General features: G+C 42.6%; 1 protein-coding gene across 1 annotated transcript in view; it reads left to right on the top strand.

Annotated features, from left to right (window-relative positions):
* ABCC8 (ATP binding cassette subfamily C member 8) overlaps window positions 1-24,064 on the top strand; it is a 1,583,626-nt gene that overhangs the window by 1,104,183 nt on the left and 455,379 nt on the right. The window contains exon 23 of the mRNA XM_069623778.1: window positions 11,466-11,546. Coding sequence (XP_069479879.1) covers window positions 11,466-11,546 — 81 coding nt within the window. The remainder of the gene's footprint in view (window positions 1-11,465; window positions 11,547-24,064) is intronic.

Here is a 24,064-nt window from a genome sequence, read left to right as displayed (position 1 = left end):
ACTCCGGGTCAACCAGCAGTTGTCTGGGCGGAGTGGAAAGAATTCTGGTTGAATTACATCCAAGCTGTAGATCAGGAAGAACTCACATCCCAGAAGAAGAAACTGCTTCTGTTACATGCCCTTGGATTAGAAGGTCAAAGGAAGTTTAGAGAACTTCCAGAGTTGACGAGAGATGAGGCTGGAGATGCTGATGAGCATGACAGGGCTATAAGACAATTGGACAAGTACTATGCTCCGGAAACTAATGTAGCTATAAATAGATATACATTTTACACCAGAGTGCAAAAAGAAAATGAGACTATTGAAGAATATGTTTCGGCATTGAGGGTCCTGTCACGAACCTGTCAATTTGGTAATAGCATCACTCTTGATGAATTGATACGAGACCAAATAATTATTCACTCTATAGTTCAAGACAGGTTATGGATGGTTGGCAATCCATCACTACCTGAGACTATAGCCTTTGCTAAACGGGTGGAGCATAGTCAATTGTGCTCCAAGGAGATGAAAGACAAAAAAGAAGAGGCCATTCAGAGTATGCAATGGCAAACTACCAAGATAACACAAGAACAAGAGGAACAAAGTCCAGTTAATGCACTGCGACCTAAAGACAAGGGTGAGACCGCTCCGGGTAAAGGCAGCAAAGCAAAAAGTTTTGAATATAGAGGAAGTTCAAGTAGGGGAAGAAATTGGTCGAAGAGTGAACCTCGAACACAATTTGATCAGAGGTTTCAAAATGCCCAGCCAAGAGAAGGAAACAGGTGTTATAATTGTGGCAGAATTGGACACTATGCAAAATGTCCAGCACTAGGACAGAAATGCAGAAACTGTGGCATAAAGGGCCATTTTGCAGTTATATGTAGAAAGAAGAAGAAAGTCTCAGTCATCCTGGATGAAGAAGAGGAATCAGAAGAGGAAAGGGTGTTTTTCATACATGAACCCCCGGAAGGAGAATTTAAATGCCCGAGTTGCAAGGTGGTTCTAGATAATTGGAAACTTAGAGTGATGGTGGATAGTTGTTCACCGTGGACAATTATTACTAAGAAAACATGGCAAAGTTTAATAACACGTGGTATCAAAAGTGACTTGAATTCACCCGACATAAGAAATCCTGGTGGATTTGAAGGGTCTAGAATCAAAATGATTGGATGGTTTTCTGGTATCATTCAATTTAAGGACAGACGGGCTCAGGTCAAAGTCTACGTGGCAGAAAAAGGTGTGAACGTAATAGGATGGAGAGACCAAGCTGGCTTGAGAATCACGTTGGATCCATGTACTGGTGAACAAATCCTGCTGGTTAACAGTAGTCAACAACAAAGAAAGGATGTGTTAATAGAGACAAACGAAATTAAGTCGGATTCGGGTTTATTAAAGGATTTTGCACACAGGATTCGACTCAAGAAGGGAGCTGTATCGGTTAGACACACGAAGTCTAGGCCAGTTCCATTTGCCATTGCTGACAAAGTCGAGCAAGAATTGACATTGTTGGAGTCTGAAGGTGTTATAGAAAAGATTGAGTCTTCTGAGTGGGTGAGTCCCATTGTTGTTGCACTAAAGAAAAATGGCAAACTCAGGATTTGTGTGGATTTGAGGGATGTCAACAAGAACGTCGTAACTGATACTTTTCCTCTTCCCATTATATCTGAAATGTTGAATTGTATTGGAAATGCTGATGTGTTTTCTACATTGGATCTGTCAAAAGCTTATCACCAGATTTCACTTACCGAGGATTGTAGCGATATTACAGCTTTTATTACTCCACATGGTCTGTATAGATATAAACGTATGCCATTTGGATTAGCATCTGCGGCAGCAGTATTTCAAAGGGTCATGATGTGTGTTCTAAAAGGTTTAAATGGGACTTTTGTATATCAAGATGATATTATTGTGTTTGGGAAAGGAGTGGAGGAACATGATAAAAGGCTGAAAGAAGTGTTGAAGAGATTAGAGGATGTTGGGTTGAAAATTGAGCAGAGCAAGTGTAAATTTGGAGTAAGTGACGTAGAATATTTAGGACATACTGTAAATGGAAAAGGGTACAAACCCAAAAGAGATACCATGGAAGTAATTAAGAAAGCACCTAATCCAAAAAACAAGGATGAGTTGAGATCATTTTTTGGGCTTTGTGAGTATTACAACAGGTTCGTTAGGAATTCTAAGAGTGCCACACAACCTTTGAGAAAAGTGTTAAAAAAAGATGCTAAGTTTGTATGGAGTGATGACTGTGATGAGGCGGTAGGTTGTATAAAAACAGAAATTTGTAACTCTTGGAATTAGGAGAATTTGAGTTTGGTAGAATGACTAAGATCACAGTGGATGCCAGTGGTAGTGGATTAGGGGCAGTTTTATCACAAATAGATGAAAATGTTAATGAGAAGGTAATCAGTCATGCCTCAAGAGCCATTTCAGATACAGAGAGTACATATTCGGTGATTGAAAAAGAGTTATTGGCTTGTTCTTGGGCGGTGAATTATTTCAGGAAATATTTATGGGGAACCAAATTTGTGATTCAGACGGACCATAAACCTTTGATTGAAGTTCTCACGATAAAAGGAATGTGCAAAGCCTCGCCGAGATTGGCAAGACTTAGTCTTAAACTACAAGATTACAATTTTGTAGTGAAATATGTGCCTGGAAAAAGGAATGTTGTAGCTGATTTTCTATCGAGATTGCCTTTGGGAAATAGACAGACAGTTGGGGAGGTAGATGATGAAATGGTAGCTGTTGTATTTGAAGTTACGTCCAAGGATGCTTGGATCGAGGAGTTGGGCAAAGACGATGAACTACAACAAATCTGTGAATACACGAAATCTGGATGGCCTGAAAACAAGGCAGTTAGCGAAGCATGTTTGAGATTCTGGGAGGTAAGGGATGAATTGTCAATAGAAGATGGATTTCTAGTCAGAGGAGATAAATTGATTCCCCCACAAAAGTTATGTGGTGAACTTATTGAAAAAGCACACCAGGGTCATCCTGGCATTACGGGCATGAAGAACAATGTGAGGTTGAAATACTGGTGGCCAGGTATGGATCTAATGAAAGAGAGAGTGATTAGGAATTGCTGGCCGTGTCAGAACAGTGATAAGAGTTGCAAAGTTGTCAAGTCAAAGCCCATCAATATTTGTAAGGGTGAAGCACCATGGGAAATGGTAGGTATTGACATAGTTGGTCCATATGTAAAGTTGATTGGCGAGAAGAAATTTTTAATTGTTTTGGTGGATTACTATTCGGGGTGTCTTGAAGTCAAAGCAGTGAGTAGAATTGATAGTCATGAGATTATGAAATTCATAATGCAAATTTGCAGGAGGGAAGGATTTCCCAAAATAATAATGAGTGACAATGGAGTTCAATTCAAGTGTAGAGAGATGAGAGAGTTTGCCAAGAGATTAGGGATTGAGTGGAGGTTTTCAGCTTTATATCATCCTCAAACAAATGGATTAGTGGAGAGATATAACCGCGTGATAGTAGAAGCTGTGGAGTTAGCTTTGAGTAATAATTTGTCGGTGGACGAGGTTCTCAAGCAGAGGGTGTGGAGTAGTAGGATGTCTGTTAAAAGGGGAATGAATGTTTCTCCATTCGAATTAATGAGGGGAAGAGCTCCCAACACTTTGCTCAATCCAGAATGGGTTAATTGTAGGAGAGCTTTACATGGTGGAAAACAAAGTTTGGTTGATCAGAATAAGCGTGGAGTATCTCTGGAAGAGCACAAGTTGAGAATCTTGCCAGGAGATAAAGTGCGAATTAATATTGGACGTAATGTGAGGAAGGGTGACTCTAAGGACAGCAGACCGGTCAAGGTTACACATGTGTTCAGGAGAGCTGTTAGAGTTGCTGGCGGAGCTGTATGGAATTTGGATAGGGTCAGTAAATGAAGGTGGGAAGGTAAACATGAGAGAATTAGACAATTTGGTAAAGAAGGAAGAGTGACTGATTTGTTTGGAGATGAGTATATTCAGTATGGTGTGGAGAATGTCAATAGAGTTTTAGTCAGACAAAATGCGGAAGTAGACATGCAACAAAGAAATGATGCTCCTAGACAAAACGTTGTACACAGTTCAAGAGAAAGAAGAGCACCATGTTGGTCCAGAGATTATGTCATGACAAGTTGACTTTAGGTGTTATTTTAGGATATGTTTGTTGTTTCAGATTTGTTTTATCACACATGTTTGGGGATCTTTTATTCAGAGTATTCTATACGTTTGTAATTTTGCATTTGCTGTTAACATTTATTTGTTGTACATATTTTAAAGGGGGGGGGGTGATGTAGTATTCATTGTGGAACCTTGTTAGAACCTTGGCTCCTCGCCTGCATCCGCCTCAGAATGTTTGTGTTGGAAGTGCCGTGTGTTCTGGACGGTTGGGAGAATGATTGAGAGATGAATGGAGGCTGTCGCAGTGCGGGGCGCCGGCTCGATGAAATAAAATAAAGATTATTTTAATACATCCACTTGCCTCCGTGGATACATCAGGCAGATGAAGAAAAGGGCAATTCCTGTTTGGACATGTTCGGAGGGCCTGAACCCCTGCTCAGACAGCAGGTGAGCATGCACCAACATGTGTTTAGTCTCTCTTTCCCCACATGCCATCCCCAACCCTCTGGTCCCCCCCCCTGATGTTCCCTTATACCCCCCACTTCTCACAGACAGGTGTTGCCTGTTTTGCTTGATTCTTCTACCCAGCTCCCCCTCCCCCAATCCAGCCTACTTCTGCAGGAGTCTGTCCTGATACATTCTGGTTTCACCATCACCATCTTGTGGCCAATGCTGGATTTGACTTTTATGCACTCCATTGATTCACGGTGCGTCACCCTTTCTCATGGTGGCCCTGAATCATGGTGTTCCCACCTTCGTTTTGTACCCAGGCTTGCAACATTATGTGTTACTACTGACTTCTGCAATTGTATTTGCTCTCCCCTCTTGCTTCTCCCCTCTTTTTGACTACATACTCTCTGTTCTCTCCTCCTCTCCCTTTCTCCCTATTCCTATCTCCTCCCTTCCTCCCCTTACTTTCTTCTATGCACTTACTCTATCAGAATTGTCCCTGGACCTAGTATGATAGCAACCTCGCCTGTCTCCTCCCCCCCATAGCTTTCACCCCCTCCAGCACTATCTGAAATGTCATGCCTAGTACGATAGTCGCTTGTTTTGTTCCTCCCCTCCCTTTCTGCACTCCTCTTCCTCACCTTTTGTTTTCTCCTTTTCTACCAGAAATGTCGTCAGGCCTAGTACGGTAGTCGCCTGTCTGTTTCCATTTCCTTCCCACTATCCCCCCCCTTCCTTATCTATGTCTTAGCTCCTGCATTATCTGAAATGTCATCAGGCCGAGTTTGATAGTTAATTTCACATCCTTACTGTTCATGGCCTGTAAGAATGTCATTGTATTTTCCCTTGTTCCCTCCCTTGCCTTGAAGTGCTTTGAAACACATTGTGTATAGGCGCTATATAAATAAACTATCATATCATACCATAACATAAAGAGAGATCAGTAGCCCATTGTTCATATAATTCCATACACCAAATCTGTGCTGAGATTGATTAAGCTGGTCCCCTGCTGGCTCTGTTCTATTTACAAACGAACATTCACCCCCCCAACCTATAAAAAGCCACCTCCCAATGTTGAATGAAGTCAATGGTAGAGTCATGGTATAAATGCACAAATATGGTGACCAAATCGCAATTATCTGGAATCTCGACCAACTCAACATCACTAGAGGAGATGACCCGCAACTTTGGTATCTGGTGACATGCATCTAAAAACGTTGAGCGGTAAAGCACAAATGCATTTATGTGTTTGAAGCAAGCCCTGAAATCTAAAGACCCTCTTGATATTCAAGTTATTAGAACTGTCCTCATGAAGGGAATCAGCAGTAGGAATATGCTTGCAGCTGCCCTGCAAGTACCAGAATCATTATACACTGCAGTGATATATTTCCAAGGGCATGTGCAGCTGCCCTGACAGGAAGAGGGTCAATAGGCTGCAGAGCTGCATTTTCAGGCACCTTCATGTAGATGTATTCAATAGAGTGCATCTGCATGTTATCTTGATTGGGGGAATAGTCTCCTTGTGTGCAGTCGAAGGAAGATTAGGCGAGGAGAATGGGCCAAAGAATCAAGCACACATGCATTTATGTCTTTGAAGCAAGCCCTGAAATCTAAAGACCCTCTTGATATTCAAGATATTAGAACTGTCCTCATGAAGGGAATCAGCAGTAGGAATATGCTGCACTGTGTAATCACTTGCAGCTGCCCTGCAAGTACCAGAATCATTATACACTGCAGTGATATATTTCCAAGGGCATGTGCAGCTGCCCTGACAGGAAGAGGGTCAATAGGCTGCAGAGCTGCATTTTCAGGCACCTTCATGTAGATGTATTCAATAGAGTGCATCTGCATGTTATCTTGATTGGGGGAATAGTCTCCTTGTGTGCAGGCGAAGGAAGATTAGGCGGGGAGAATGGGCCAAAGAATCAAGCACACATGCATTTATGTCTTTGAAGCAAGCCCTGAAATCTAAAGACCCTCTTGATATTCAAGATATTAGAACTGTCCTCATGAAGGGAATCAGCAGTAGGAATATGCTGCACTGTGTAATCACTTGCAGCTGCCCTGCAAGTACCAGAATCATTATACACGGCAGTGATATATTTTCAAGGGCATGTGCAGCTGCCCTGACAGGAAGAGGGTCAATAGGCTGCAGAGCTGCATTTTCAGGCACCTTCATGTAGATGTATTCAATAGAGTGCATCTGCATGTTATCTTGATTGGGGGAATAGTCTCCTTGTGTGCAGGCGAAGGAAGATTAGGCGGGGAGAATGGGCCAAAGAATCAAGATCAAACAGCTGATGGATATCTTCCAAGTTAACGGACTCCTTATATCAGCAACTTTAGGCAAAAGACGTTTGTGTGGTTTATACAACGTTTGGATGTCATTAGTGTAAACAGCCCCAAAAAGAGAACATACACCCTTTTGACCCTTACATTTACCATTCTCGGGTTCATGCTTTGCAGATTTAGGTACAGCAGAGCTTTTTTTTTTTGCCAGGGCCTCATCGCCACTTTGAGCCAGGGGTGCATTTACCAATCGCTGAGTTGGACGAGTCGTAGAGAAGGAGCCCGGTTTACCGTCCACCTTATCTGAGGCCTTTGGCACCAATTTACCCACAGCACGCTGTTTGCGTTTCCTGTTAAGTTTGTTCATGTGTCTGTGCCCTAAAGACCTATTAAGATTAGCAATTACTTTATTGACCACATTGGGCCCATCTATCACCAGGATCAGTTGGGACCCCAACCACATCAGGCAACATGCCATTAGTCACAGTTCCAGGAGTATCACCATCACAAACCTTACAGACATTACCAGGAGATGTATCAGATACTGACAAAGGTATGGAAAGTATTTCAATGGATACGTCCTTGTCACTTGCCACATTTGCCACATTTGTCTTTGGTCTTGGCGTTCTATTAAATTCCAGGATTTGTGATGCAGTGTGAATGTGAGATAGTTGTAGTTGTAGAGTTAATCATATCATCACAATGGCTTCTCTATAAATATAATTTCCCCAAACTTGCTGGCCATGGTGAAAATCTCTTAGCTTTTTACATCCACCATACTTACTCACATATTCTAGAAAAATGAGACCAGGCTAATCCAGCTCGTGGGTAAAACCTTGCAGGTCTCTAAAGCGGTATGGCCAATCCAGCAAGATCTAGCAATAATCAACTGTGCCTTGTTTCACATGCAGGTACATACACGTTTAGAAATCCCTGCAGGTTTGGCAACCCTTTATCGACCGTAGATTCCTGCTCGAGTGATGGCTTGCAGATCAATCTATATATCAAACTCAGCCTTTCATCCTTCCGAGGTCGATAAATGAGCACCACATACCGTGGGTAATAATAAGCAACGAACAGAGAAGAGAGTGGGCACCACCATGTATTCAAAAATGTTCAGAATATTCAAGTAAAAATCAAATGTTTCAAAAAAGAATATACATCCAATTGAAAAGGAGCTGGCTGTGACAAGTCTGGAGACACCCGGACTTATAATTGCAACACACGCTGGACACTGCAGTCTGAGTCACTGCCCTGCAGCTGCACAGTGGAGGATCGTTTCTCTCTGTGTATTACAAGATTGGTTTCCTTGTAAGCACGAGTGGATTTTTTCCATGCCTTTGTGCATAATGTCATTTACAACCCACTGCTCAGTGGGCATGAACGCAGGACGTTCTGTTTTTCACCACTGACCACACCAATGAGACTCGCCCTGATGAAGGAAATAATTTCCGAAATGCATTGGCTTTTTTAGTCTAATACATGTGGATTGTGGCAACTGCTTCCTCACTAAGGATTATTAGTGATAGCTTTTTGTTTGAACTATTATGGATAAATCATTTTTGATATGAATCAGAAAGACTCATCTTCCTTTCTCTAAGAAGTATGGTATATTATGGATACTTGAACTTATTGTCATGAATCAGATAATAATAAGCAACGCTCAGATACCCGAGGGTTCGTAACGCTGTATAAATGCTAAATTATTATTATTATTATTATTATTATTATTATTATTATTATATTCAGGAGGGGGGTGCTGGAAGACATTCTGATCCTTCCTTCTTGCCCCTTTCTATACCTCAGGACCTTAGCTAGTGCATCTACCAGGCCTTACACTGTACCCTTCTGCTAAACACTCATTAAGCCACTGGACGCAATAAAGACAAACACCATTTTCTCGCAATTAGTGATTTTTATCTAAGTTTCATCAGCAAGAAACAGACAACTCAATTAGGCCACTTGTTAGGAACAAATAAGCTGTGCTTTTTCTGTGCCTATTTTCTTCTGTTATGATCTGTTTTTGATCTTAGCTTGATTTCTTTTGTATTTTATATTTCTTTTGAGAACATCGATCTTGGTCTATAATCCATTGGTATGGAGTGGAGAGTTCTTTTTTTTTCCTCTGGAATTAATGTAACAGAAGTTTGATAGAATATATTGAACTGAAGTTTTACAATAAAATAAAAAAAATAAAAAAATACATTTACAATAAACATGTATCATTAGACACCTATGCAAGAACACATTTTACTTCAGCAAGCCATTTCAAATATACACGTTTTCCTTTTTTAACCTAAAGTTACCAAAACAACATGAAATGATTTAGGTTCCAGTGCACAGATATTAGTTATCATTGCATCGGTCATTTAATTACGGACCCCTCTGCGTGACTTGACAAACCCCCCCAGCCAGACTTTTGAACCCAGCTGCTCCAATAATCTTTTGCTCCCTTAAAGATTAAGGAAGCATTGCCTTTCATGTCCAGCCTGACATATTGCCAATTACCCTGCAGAGGGTTCCTGCTTATTCGCCTGTCTAGTTATACTCACCATCCAAATGTGTACCCTCTCTCGGAAAGCCGTCCCTCCCTTGACCCTCAATCTCCCTTCCTGCAGCTAGGTATGCCTGAGTCTGTCTCCGCCAGATTTAAGTTCCACTGAAGCACGGCCTTCAGTGAACTCCCTCGGTAGTTCCCACTCCCAGCTAGACTGATCGGCAGATGATCCTCGTCAAAGCGCCAGCCATAAAGAACAGCCCTCTCCAAGAAGAAGAAGAAGTCTCCCCTCACTCCTTTTCCCTCTCTCTATTTCAAACCCTCTTTCAACCTTCTCCTCCATATGATTCTGTGATTTTTATTATTTTATATTTCTCAGTCTTTTTCCCTGATGTCACCCCTGGCCACGTCACGTGCCAGAACCCTCCAGCATACATCTCGCCCCCTTTGCGAACTATGAGCAGTGTTTTGCTTAGCAGAATTTCCTATCAATGTTGCATTTCTCACTTTCCCCTTCCTTCCCTTTCCTGCACAAGCAAAGAGTGTTCTTTGTTCAAGGCCCAGGCTGATGTTATATTGCTCTGCACACCACAAATCTTTCCTTCACGTTCACCTTTTAACTCTGCTTTATTTTCTGTATCTGCCAATGTTCATGCGCCTGCTGCCATACCACTATTTTCATGGCCGAAGCAAATCTAACCCACTCTGTCTACCTCCCTATTCTAAGCATTAGTGTCATTTGTTCGACTTCACACTGACAATGCTGTACAGCTCATAAATTCCCTAACACAGGGCCCTGATCAAAACATGGGGAACGCCAACCAACAACGCTTGAAATCATGCTCCCCATTTACCCCCATTCTCTTCTTTTCCACTGCTGCCAACCCCATTGAATTGTTATGTAACTTTATCGTAAGCACCACTAAGCATTGTATGATGGCAATAAATTACCTTGACAGTGAACATGGGGGTATGTCTGTGGCCTCGGCGTGGCAGATTGTGAGAATTCTGATAAACCGTGTGTCTGATTGTTAGTTGCTGCTCTAATATGGACTTACATTGTAGGAGGACAGACTCTCTCCTTCTCACTTCCATAATTGTTACCATTTACCATTAATATATGCAATTAGCTATGCCTTGCTGTGGTCATGACTCATCTGACTATGGATGTCAGAATTTAAGGCAATTCCAAACACATAGGCTGGCTGGTGTGATCTGTGGCAAACTCACGTGCACTGGAGATAGTGTGCCCCTGCAAAGGACTGCCCTAGTGAACGATAGAGGATGCTGCCTGACCAGAGATTGTTGCCACAAGTTATAGAAATGTCTGCTAAGCGAAGAACTGGGCCTACAGGTGCAAACCACCACTTTCTCCAGACCAACAAAGGTACTACACCCATTGTCCTATCACTTTCCGGATAAAGCCAGCAGCGGTTTTTGTATTTTTTCAGTCATCATTTTTATTTCCTGTCAACACGTATTTTGTCTGGAAGGCTTCCACAGAGCAGTTAGTTGTGCTATTGTTTATTCAATGGTAGTTTGTAACAAGCTTGTTTGTGAATGCCTTGCACTGCCATAACAGTGCATTACAATTGCACTGATGCCTAACTTACACCTACTTTTACTTGCATGTGCATTTAATCAAGTTAGTCATTTAGGCCTTGAGAGTGTATCAGGTCTTTTTATAAAATCATATCCATAGGGCCAGCGTCACAGCGCGTATGGACTCAACTATAACACGTAGGTACATAGTTATGCTTTTAATGAGATTAGCAAAGCATTCCTGGGCATGGACGGATACCAAATTGTCTGGAATTGACAATTTCTGCGGCCAGTGAGCATTTGAAGCTGGCCGCCACTTCCCAGGGCTTTCGGCTGAACTCATAGATGGGCACAAGAGAGGGTCTGCGGTTTCTGCTTTGCAAATTTTGCTAATCACTCACTACCTCGCTTGCTTGCATATGGTTAATTGGAAAAAATCAGGGGGGCGGGGGGCTTGGTAACTCGAAGTCCTGTATAATCTCTTCCTGTAACCTCAGCTATGTTTGTATTGAAGATCTATGTACATTCAATAGTTTGTGTGATTAATGGACTATTTTAAGAAGACTCACAATATTGATATCATGATTTTCTTGCAGGGTATTAATCTGTCTGGAGGGCAGCGCCAGCGCATCAGTGTGGCGAGAGCACTTTACCACCGCAGCAACGTTGTTTTCCTGGTTAGTGGCAATATATGTTTTTCACAGTACACATGCAATGTGTGCAATTACTAAAGTGTGTTCAAAGTGGAGTTTTCAAGCAACCGAAATTATAACCTTGGACTGCTAGAAGAGGGAAGTGGAAAATAGCCAAGGCCAGTGGGGATCACAACTCATAAATTACTAAGGGCCTGATTTACAAACATGTTTTAACATGGGAAAGTCCCTTTGAGAACATGTTTGTAAATCAGGCCCTAAGAATGTTCAGGCCCAGGGATGTCTAAAACACACTTAAGACAAGTGGCTGAGTGACTAAAGGAAAGCAAAACTACCACCCACTTCAGATGTACCATTTACACATGAGAAAAATGCACCTAAGTCACGAAAGAAAACGCAAGTGTTAATGACTCAAAACGTTGTTACACTGCCCTCTGGTGCATCTTCGGCCCAAACATCAATGTTCAGGAAAGTTATGTGCATTTCAATTTCCACTTGTGAATTTGGTGCCTTTTACTCGTGTGCAAATTACACAAAGTTAGTGCTAGTACTCCTTTCCCTTGGTGAACTGACCTCTGCAGGGCCAACAATTCGGTGATCTTGGGAGAAACCAGCAAAGTTCAGCTCCCGAAGGACACCACATCCACGCACACAAGAGGACCACACATGGTTTAAGCACTACACAAAACCAAACAAAATGTCATCTGCGCTGCTGCTTTACATTAGAGTTCTTTTGGTTATAGACTTTTATTTCATTAGGTGAAACATATCCTTACTATCTCTAACTTCAAAGAGTGGTTTCCCTGCCACAAAACGAATACTAAAAGGGTCTGTCAGAACACCCTTCAAAGTAAATTCTGTTTCACAACCTACTACTGTCCCTCACACTGCAGCTAAAAGTGAAACTAACAGAAAGTTCCTTCTTTAAGGAGAATGTCTCCCTTCTCCTACTTTTTTGGATGGGGTTCAACAAACGTTCTCTCAAAATAAAAATACCCGGGGGAATGACTCACTTTCCCTGGCTTCCGTGTTTCAGTCAATCTTTACACAATGTTGCTTCCAAGAGCATGGCTCCCTTCTCCTGATGTGGCTCTGTACAATTTTCAATAAAATTAGGGGATATTACTCGCTTCCCCTTGTATGGCTTGGTATAATTCACAACAAAAGCCAGGGGGGAATGACTCCCTTCCGCTTGCTTGCAGGTTTCAGTCAATCTTTACACAATGTTCCTTCCAAGAGCATGGCTCCCTTCCCCTTGTATGGCTTGGTGTAATTCACAACAAAAGCCAGAGGGAATGACTCCCTTCCCCTGGCTTCTGCCCTCAACTCTCAGTTCAGGACCAAGAGAATGTCTCCCTCCTCTTGGCATGCTTTGGCATAGTTCAACATAAGGCCAGGGGGAATGACGCCCTTCCCCTGGTGTTTCTATCAAAACATCTGATTTGGTAGCAGGAGAATTACTCCCTTTTCCTGGTATTGCTTGATACAGTTCTTACTCGCTGCTTCCAGCTTGATACAAGCTTTGCCACTACGACTTGTTTTCAACAATGTCGCAAATCGTGTTAGGATCCCAGAGGCTTCCCTGTGCTCCAGTGGTCTCCTCTTGGCCACTGTGACGAGGAAAAGTGCCTCAAGAGTTTTGCTCATTCATGTTGGGGTTCCAGACCCTTTCCTTGTAACTAGTGGACTTATCTCTGACACTATAATGAGGAAGATTTCCTCTATGCTTTGGTTTACATCTGTTGGGGTCTCAGCCCCTTCTTGTATGGCTAATGGTCTCCTCTTCCCCACTGTTATGTCGGACAGGGTCCTAGACCCTTCCCTGGTGGCCAATTGTCTTCTCTTCCCCACTGGTACGAGAAGGAGGAGGTTGGATACACTCACAACCCTTCGGGAGTCTATCAGCGGTATGCCTAGTACAAAGCCAGGTAAGGATTGCCTGTGCGCCTCCTGCCTGTGGCCCGTGGCCCCTCTGGGTCTCCCGTACCACCCTTTACCTGCTTTTTGGCTTTGGTATGTCACTGGGGCTTCCAGGGATGGTGGTCCGACTTCTCAACTGGCTCAGATTTCCACCTCTGCTTCTGCCGCTCTGGGACGTCTCGCCTTCTGGGCCACTCGATTCTTCTTGCCCATGGTATCGTGCACAAATCCTGCAGAGCCCTGTGAGGAAGTTAGGTGCTGTAAAATGCAACAGCACTGTTTTTCTTTGCTCTATTACAGACATATTGACTCTCTTTTAAATATTCTGCCTAATTTGTCTTTACACCCCCCCGCCCCTTTTCTTCTATACAAGCTGAAGCCTTGAAGTTGGTTGTTGCAGTCCAAAAACCATACCTTTGTGCCAATTCCACCTTTATAAAAGTAATGTTTTTTTCATATACATTAAGCAATTATTTTCTACAGTTTTTCTATGCAACAAAAAAATGAACCCCTGAGTCTGAAGTCTGGCATGTCTAGGAGTCAGGACTCAGACTAACAAAAGGACAAACAGGAAATGTAAAACTGGCAGGAGATATGTCTTCAAGGTACAGACTCTTTTGAGAAATAGATAGTAAGAGAAAGTTTTCCCCTATCGCTATTGAAGAAAAAACAAGGGTCGGGGTGTCTACAAAAGGATGACGCTCATTCTCTTAACAGAGGAATGGATAAAAGGGTTACTTGTGGTGGTACAAAGAGATGGGGCGAGGAGGAGGATGCTGTTGGGGTTTTATATATGAGGTGGCCCTTGTTGACTGGATTGATAGAATGAGAGCCTTAGCTTACTAGCTACAATTGTCACTGTGCGCATGCGTGCATGCCAATGACCTATGAGGGCAAAGCTTTAAGAAAGAAACAGGTGCAAGGACCAAGTCAGGTGAGCCGAAGAAACAACTGTCATTAAGAGAAGGCCTTGCCATATTCTTGCACAAATCCAGTGTTCTCTGAGTGTAGTGCAGAAGCAGAGGCTAGTGCCTCACTGGGTAACTGCAGATATGGCAGACACATGGAGCCTCATTACACAGTAGGCGGTAAGGGTTTACCGGTACTGGTAAATCCTTACCGCCTTACTACGAGGTCCCTTTGCGGGTTGGGGAATTTAACGCCTGCTTTTTGCAGGCGTTAAAAATCCAACCCGCAAAGGGACCAGGGAGCTAATTACGGTACCGCAATTTGCCATTGTGCCCTATGGGGCAAAAATGGGAATGGGGAAGGGCAATGGAGGAAGGAGGAATGCCTTCCCAACCTTGGAATAGGGCGGTAATTCCCCTTTCCTCCAAGGCGTTACCGGTAAATTACAGGCATGAACCATGATGCTAATAGCGCCATGGTTTACCGCCTACCGTGTAATGAGGCCCATGGACTCCTGTCAATAACACCTTCTAGGAAGCTGGTCGAACTGTTCTATCTGATGCTCCATTTCTAAGAATGGAATAAGTGTTTTTGAGAGAGGTGCCAATTTATTTTCAGTTAAAACATGCATGGACACACATGTGGGTTATAAATAATGCTAAATGGAGCATCTTACAAAGAAACTATTTTATTAAGACATATCGTTCACCCTGCATGGTCTCTAGACCCCATTCCAGAATTGTAAGGGAGTTAATACTCTCCCTTGAAGGGAGACACTGGGATAAGCGTCCTCAAATTAAGTTAAAAAACGTGGGTTTGCAAAGCAGGAAAAGGAATCCGCACGCGAACACCGCGTGATACTAGATCAAGCTCTCCTGAGGGTTCACTAGCACGTATCTACTGCGCGGCTCATCTGCCAGTGTTGAGCATTACTAGCAGAGGGAATGGCACTGGCAGCGTGCGCAAAGGCGTCCCGTGCTGTGCTCATGTAAAGACGCTCCAGGAAGTGTGCTGTTCCTTGAGATAGTGGCTGCTCCTGAAAGAATCAGAAATATGAGTCTAATAACCACCAGCTACCCACCTCTAACACACCCAAAGGGGGCTACTTATCAGAAAATACCCTCACAATGGGGATTTCATGAGAATATATATATCTATCACCACGATCAAGGGAATCCGTTTAACATATTTTAATCATTATTTCTCAACACTTAACAGTAAAAGAAAGGATAAAAAGCCAATAACAGCGTTCATCATTTGAAAACAACAAAGGACAGAGAGAGAAAATACCATTTTGTATTTTTTTGCTCCTGAAAGAAGGAGTGCTTGCACACCTCGTTACTCGTTATATTTTATTTCTGTGTTCTCACTTTGTGGTCCTGAAGTGACATTTTGCATGTCAAAAAGTGAAGTTCCCTGTGGTGAGGTCACCTCTATTTTGTCATCTGGCATTGCTCCAACTTAAACACTTATGCACTGATTCGTGGAATTATTTTTGTGTAAAACGGGGATTTGGGTGCCATTCTGCCTGGAAATCCCTGTTTGACTAATGGGGATGTGCGGGCAGACCGGCACACAAATCTCTGTTTTACATGCAAATAATTCCATGAGTCAGGGCCTGAAACTCACATTGATTTATCATGGCAGATGATGGAGGTGAGGGGGTAGTTCAAAGCGCTGCTGTGTTCCCTCGACAGCCAGGATCTCCGACCCCCCCCCCTGTTATAATTTGGTGTACGAGGTGCCGCATCCAATCAATGCCCAATGTGGGCACTTGGGGTGGAAATACTTGCCGGCTGCAGCTTCCACAAACTTGCTCACAGAACATGAACAAGGAAGCCTCATTCTCTACGAAGAGATGCCGAAAAGGTTGAGACAGGGATGGCCATAGCCCCAGTGATATTTAAATAAAAACCCTTGAAGCGCCCAGAAGTGGAATGGCCTATAGGAAGAGATTTCCTGGTAGGCCGCTGCACCCTAGGCCTCTTTTTGTGTGGTAACCTATTTTATTTCCAACTATTCCAATAGGAAAAGGTTTGGGCTTGCTGAACATGTATAATATGGAACCACTTTGGACGTTATTTACAGGGCCTCTTTTGGTCCCCAGTCCACTCCTGGAACCGCCTCATGGATCTGAAGTGATTCTTGTGCCATCTCTAACACAAGGCAGCTGGAGCACTTTTCCAGGGATGCTGTTGCCATTTCTAATAAGGCAAGGATTTTAAAGAAGTATTGTATGTTAGGATAGAATCAAGCATTAAAGTGTCCATTATACTGCTTGGCCTCCCATCAGTGGCATCTTCTGCCGTCTCATTACTAATGTGCCATTTCCATTTTTTTTAAATATTAATATATCAGGTAAATCATCCTCATACAACTTACGCAGCCTCCCTAAAATGTTTGAAAAACTGCTGAGTGACAAAATTCGCCAAGGGGAATTTCATCTTGCACACTAGCACACATGGTGAATGAATCTCTTTACCAGTTTAGTCCATTTACTATCTACAAAGGGTACAGAGGTTGATAGTCTGTAGTAGGTTTCGAGATCCCTTGTTTCATAGTGCGCTCATTTGGGTTGCCTTCCATTAAGGCGTGGCAAAGCCAGAGATTCTCCTGTGCTTGCCTCTGCTTTCAGAAAGCAAAGTTCTTTGAGCAGTGCTCATCAGAGCAAGATCGAGATCAACAAATCTGATGCATTTCTTTCTACCCAGCGATTCTCACGTAACATTTCCACATGATCTGTTCATGTAAACAGATAAGGCTCTACTCCTTGCCCTCCTGATCTGCTGAGTAAACAGCGAATAAGCTTGATTTACATACGTTGGTTGAAAGTGCCAATAATGATCCAAGTCCCTACTTTTAAATGGCTCTCACGCATTATCAAAAGCTGTGCAAACCATCTCTGCTGAGGGACACCAAAGTTCAGATTTTCACATTTGGTGATTCAACCCAATTCCATTGAAAGTGTGGTTTCTAGCCACTGTACAACATGGGTGGCAGAAAAGCAAGGCACAATTTTATGTAGCCGCTATAAGTGAGGATACTTTGCTGTCATGTGAAGAAGTAGAAGCTCTGAGCATCGTAAACTTCACCTAAGGAGTGGTTGTAGATGTTAATTCCATGGTGGACAGGTTCATTTTTCGAAAGAGTGGGGCATCTTAAGGGGAAACCCATAAGGCTCCACATGGATGACACCATCTAACAAGTGGCCAACAAGCATAGAAGAGTGGCATTCAACCTGTGAAGCAAGGTAGAAATTGGACTGGTAAAACTGGATGGACCCACACCATGGTTTTCCAGCACGCCGTAAGAGGGGCACAGTCAGGATTCCAAGAGCTGCTCAATATTAGTGATGACAGACTAGTGTTTGCTGCTTCCAAGGTTGAACACCTAGAATGTCTGGAAATTATCTTAAAGAAATTGAAATTGTTGTGTCTTTCGCTAGTCAAGGAGAAGTGTGAATTTCAACAGAAAAGACATGTTCAGAGCATTCAGTAGGCTACAGCACCAGATAGCGCATCGGCAGGAGGAGTTTCCTAGGGATTGGCAACTCTATCCAAGCCTCTCTGACATCTGACAAAAAGGGACCGCCCCTGGCAATGGATGCGATTGGAGAAGACAGCCTTTCAGGAGATGAAATGTGCCCTTATGATGTCACCATGGCATTTTTTGACCAACAAAGACGTTCAGGACTAATAGTTGATGCTAGATCGTTTGAATTTGGGTGGTCAACCAGCAAAACGACTTTGAAAAACAAGTGCTACCTGTTGTCTCTGAGCAGAGCTCTATATGCAATAGGAAACAGATATTTCCAAATAGAGCAGGACGCACTGGCTGAGCTGTGGTGAGGCAGACACTAATATTTTACAACCTAAGAAGATATCTGGTGCACTCAATTGTACTTCAATATGGTTAGGTTTATATTAAGTTAAATATACTTCTAGCACAGGAAATCAAAAGAGATCTAGCTATCTGCATAAGGAAATAACGCAAAGAAAATGTGAAACTCCAAAAACACTTGGAGTTGAATTTCCCGCACTCTAGCTATAGCTAACTGCTCTAAAAACAATCCAAATGATTATTTACTGTAAATTAAATGACTTTTCAAACACGTCACATTTATAAAGACGTTTTACTTAGAACTACTGTCCCTAAATTCCATTCACAAATATTTGTTGCACTAAAGTAATATTTTTCTCAAACAATCATCATGATCAAACTTCTGATAATTCATAACATGTAATATTAATTGCTTATTTTGCAAAGGTCATTACAAAATGAAACAAATAATACATAAATAATCCCAATATAATATCTCGAGGTTCCGAAGTTTCACCACTTCAAATAATTACATGTTTTAGATCTGAGTTTCAAATATTAAATATTCTTCATGAGGTTCCTTGAGGTAGTGGCTCCTGAAAGGAGTGCTTGTGCACCTTGTTACTCATTATATTTTATTTCTGTGTTCTCACTCTGTGGTCCTGATGTCACATTTTGCATGTCAAAAAGTGAAGTTTCTTGCGTGAGGCCACTTACATTTTGTCATCTCGTATTTCTCCAACTTAAACACTTAAACATCAGACATTTCTATAATCCAAATAACAAAATAGGTTTTAATAGAGGATATTAGGACCCATTCTCAAATTAATATTAAATGTTACTACTCGAGATTCTGACTAACCTGAATGGAATTTCTTCTAAAAATACTCATGTACCTGAAAGGTCCAATGTAAGGTGTGATTCTAAATGGTAGAAAAAATACAGACAATAAATATTAACACACTGTGGTGAATGTCCCCCAAAGACATAATCTAAATGTATATATATTTGTGAAAGTGTATTTATATGTTTGGGGTTGGCTCCAGCCCCTTAACAGTTGGTGGTTTGAGATTTTGGCCAAAGGTCAGCATACCAGTCTGGGGTGTACTGGCGATAGTGAAATTTGACCAACCTCACCCATTCGCCCTGCACAGGGTGTGGTCCGGCCCTATGCTATCAGTATAGGTGATTTCGAGAAATTGACGATTTTGTGATTGTTGACTTCAGCCCCACAACAGTTGGTGGGCTGATATTTTGGCCCAAGGTTGACATACCAGTCTGGGGTGTACTGGCAATAGCCAAATCTGACCAACCCTATGCATTCAGCCTACACAGGGTGGGGTCTGGCCCTGTGCTATCAGTATAGGATATTTCGGGAGATATCTGATTTTGAGACTTTTCCAAAATAGAAATTTAGGACACAAGGTCGGCATACCAGTCTGGGGTGTACTGTGTGGGATGTTTTTATCCACGCATCCAAGCCCTACCTAAAAACTGTACAGTGCTGGCATTGAAAACATCTTGATGGCCAGAGCTTCCCAGAAAATGCACAGGGAAATGCATGAAGAATAGGCTGCCACTCATTTTTGCCGATGTTATGGGCACAGAAGGGCACTGCCTAAAACCACCATTGGGCTACCCACACAGTAGTCTGAAACCATTGGGAATGGCAATGCTGATAGCCAAAAGCAACCTAGAATTGTGGGGAATTCATTTTCTTAAATCCCAAAAATGGGTGCAGTACCAGTACTCACCACTATCAGAAAGCCGGCGTTTTAAAACAACACCAGACTTTGTGTAAAACGAAATAAATGAAGGCAGGCCAAAGAAAGACTTACTGAGAGGTGGATCCAATGTAAAGTTATATTCTGAAGTGACTTGAAGGTTTATAACAAGACTGGCTGAGCTGTGGATTTCAGCAGTTTAAGTAAATTTGGACTGAAAGACACTAAAAAAAATCTAAATGTTTAAAAGAAATGAGTGACCTACTTTGAGTGTCACATAGGTTGCAATTGTTTAAATGTCATAGTTTAAATTTAGAATCAGCATCCTAGCTGCATATGTAAAAAATTGCCTTGACTTAAACTGGGGAACAAAAGTGACATTTTATCTGAAACCTGGCTTAAGGAACTGAATTCTGCCCACCAGCTACCCCCGACAGGAGATGAGACTTGCAGAACTGCTGTGTTCCCAGGCCTAGCTGCCTTTTTGCTGCTCCCACCAAAAGGGATCTGACACTTCTCTGATTGAATTACCTGGGCTCTGCAGAAAATTGAACAAAGCCCTGTCCTGATTCAGGCAGATGGTTTATTGTAGGGGTAATAAAAATGGCTTCCTCTTGACAGAAACTGGGAGGGGGAGAAACTGGAGACAGAGGCTGAGCTTGAAGAAAGTGGAAAGACTGGTTTCTGTACCATGTGACCTGAAAAGACACACCCCTGTAGCCAGAATATGGTTTTAGAAAAAGATGGATAACTCATAGTACGGACTTGTCATAATTATTTAAATGATACCATAATTCTTGTGATTTTTCTGCCCACATTTTAAGAGGTTTTTAGAACCGGTGGCATGATCTGGGGGCAAGCTAGCAGTTAAGAGGGTATTACTTAAAATGTATGCATGTTAAAAGTCTGATACTTCATCAATTAATGCCTGCATGCCTTGCACACATGTGTATAAATTTGAGTAAGAATCTGATATTGGTAACCTGACCAAAAAGTGAAATATGTTGCCATTTCTGAATGCAAGCTCCCAGGAAGAGCAGATTTGGACAGGGTATACCTGCTGTGATATGTGATGGGTGCATGTAATTTTAAACAAATGTGTACCTGTGCAAATATGTCTTTTGGGTCAAAATATATATTGTGTGTGATTTGACAGGGGTGGGTTCTCTGTACCATAAACATACCTCATCATGATGACACTTCATTTCATTCCCCCAATCAAGGGGAAGAGGATGAAGTGGCCAATGACAAGTGGAGAGGGGTAGAGCCTAGTGATGCTGCACACACACCCATTTTCAAAACACATAAAAGCAGACAGTCAGGACAGATAGGGACATTCAATTCCATTTGCTGCAACGCGCTCTGCCGGACCATACAACATCCAGAGATCCAGACTTCAAATCCATCAATCTCCAGAATCCAGAGAGGCTAGACCAGAGAGAGCAGAGCTGACCCAGAACACTGTTAGCAGAACCAGAGAGCTGACCCAGATCACTGTGAAGTGCAGAGACCAGACCAGAGTCCAGTCTAAAACCTGACCAGATCCGTGGCGAGGCCCATTTATTTCAAAAATATATTGTGAGTACCTAGCAGACTGTGCAGAATCAATCTCTTAGTTAAAATAATATAATTCAATCTATTTTAATCTAACCAGAACTGTCTCCTAGAAGTTGTACCTTGTCATTTTGCAAAACTGTCACTTGTCACTTTGAATTTTAACATTCCAAATCCGAAAAACGACCTTTATTTAATCATTCATAACTCCGTAACCGTTTGTGCTAGGAACTTGGTTTAACTCTCCTCTGGAAGCTTAGAATCTTGGCTTTTCAACGAACCTAGAAACACATTCCTATTCCATACACTTTTGCCGCATTCGCGAAAAACGCACTCGCGAATTTACCGCGATTTGCAAATTTCTCTACGTGTGAAAACAGCAGTTTCCTTGCTAAAAATTTGTTTGCCTCTTAAGAACCATCCCTGAATCATTGCTAGAGTGAGCCTGGACTAATATTAACTTGATACCACTCACCCTGAACCTCTAGAGGGAATTAAAAGCATTTTAGCATATTTTTCACTTCATTGCCAGCACATGTAAAAGCATTTTGGGCCTGTGTTTCCAACTTCTGTAGTCTAAGCTTGCTGGGGTGAACTGAATTACATTTGATTGCATTTCTGAGAACTGTGTGCTTTCCTTCCATTTCCTTGCATTGCATAAAGGGGGGAGGGGATTGCCCGAGAAAAGTGATTACATTGTTTTGTTGAAATCATATTGAGTATTTTCTGTATTGCATTTTCATTCAACATTACATCCATCTGAACTTATATAAAGCATTCTCTACCACATTATTCTTCTGTTCCTATTCACAAGTGTGCTAGTGCCAGACTATCCATTATTGATTACTGCTCAGATTCAGTGTGATATTCAATTATTAATTTATTATAAAGTGTGATATATATATCTATTGTTTAAATTATCAAATAAACCTTTTAAACTTGCAAAACAGAACTACTTCTTGGCTCAGCGGGGTCAGGAGGATTCCAAGAGAGGGGTGTTATATAGGGGTAGTCATCCAGAACGCATGAACCGGACATAAAGATATATTAATAAGGGTTTCCATTCAATATCCCAGACTAGGCATTGACTTAGCTGTAGTGTTGAATTGAATCCTCTTACAAATTGGGGGCTCGAGCGCGACGTTTGGGTTAGATCATTCACTTGTGCAGATTAATACAGCGTGCCAGCTGACCAGATACACATATCCGGTCAGATCACCACGCTGTGTTACGCTGTAAAGCACTCCTCAACGGAACGCTCTAAGGAAAAGGTCTGTTTTGCAAAAATAAAATACAAACTTCTGTAAGTCAGGAAGGAACTCAAATTCCAGAATGACGACCTTAGTAGACATGAAAATAGCCAGAGAGCACTTCTTACATAAGTTATTTGTGAGAGGTGAGTGGACTCATCAGGACCAGACGGTCTGGTTGCAAGCAATCGCCCCCCAGATCACGGAAACAGGGTCAGATATATGGGGAGATCAGGGTCCCCTACATGTGGCCTTGAGTGAACTATATTTGGCCCCGAAGGCTAAGGATGAACAAGACAAGATGGTTAGGATAGCGGCATACCTGTACCTATATATGGGAGACATGCAGGATAAATGTACTGAAAGCCAAGATCTGGCGAATAAGCGACAGATGGCGTTAGAGAAGGTCCAATCTGACCTGGTCTCTTCTGAGCAGAGGCTGCAGGGGAGCCAGGAGTCAGAAAATGAGAGTAGACAGCACATCATTAAAATAAAGAGGGATATGGACATCCTGCAACAGGAAAAGGCTGACCAGGATACCAGATTTCTGGCCTTGCAGAAGGAGTACCAAGAAGGTTTGGACTCCCTACTGCAGAGCCAGAAAAAGCTGGAGCAACAGTTAGACTTCAATAGGGCATGTGCTGAGCAGGTAGTCACCCTGCAAAGCCACCTAGATAGGGAGAAGGCAGAGAGCAATAAACTGATTTTGAAAGACCTGGATACCCAGGCAGAGTTTGACCAGGAGCGCCAGAAAGCTGGTGCCTTCCAAAGGCAAAGGGACGACCTGGCGGCACAGATAGCACAGAGTCAGGAAAGGGATACCTTAGGCCAGGAAGTCTGCTACTTAAAAAGGAAAATGGAAGAAAATCACCTGGCCCACCAGGGACTGGGTGACCTCCAAAAAGAACACCAGGACTTGCGAGAGCACACCAGGAGGGTGGAGGAGGCTCTGGCAAGACAGGAGCAGGCCAATAGGAACACAGCTCAGGAGGTAACCCTCCTGCAGCAAAGACTGGCCCAGTGCTCCAGGACCAATCAGGAAACGCAGAGAGAGAATGAGGCTCTCTGCCAGCACAATGATAGACTCCAACAACAGGTAGCGATGCAGGAGAGACTGATAGAGTCTAGTAAGGCCTTAACTGAGGAACTGAAGGCGCAGGCTCTTGCATTGCAACAGGGAGCAGGGGCGGATAGAGATGAGGTTCGCTGGGAAAGAGAAACTCCTGAGCATAACCCCAGGAGCCCTAGTACCAGAGGCCTTTATCTCTCTCAGTCCCTGGACTCTGCCACCCCCATGTCCCCTGGCGCACATGAGCACAGGGCCACAGGGATGGCAGATTACTATCCAGCCAGAAGCATGGGGCTC

This window comes from Ambystoma mexicanum, chromosome 11 (genome assembly GCF_040938575.1).
Source record: "Ambystoma mexicanum isolate Mex_15411 chromosome 11, UKY_AmexF1_1, whole genome shotgun sequence".
Lineage (NCBI taxonomy): Eukaryota > Metazoa > Chordata > Amphibia > Caudata > Ambystomatidae > Ambystoma > Ambystoma mexicanum.
The sequence above is the reverse complement of the archived record's forward strand: the minus strand, read 5'-3'. Positions and strand labels throughout refer to the sequence as shown.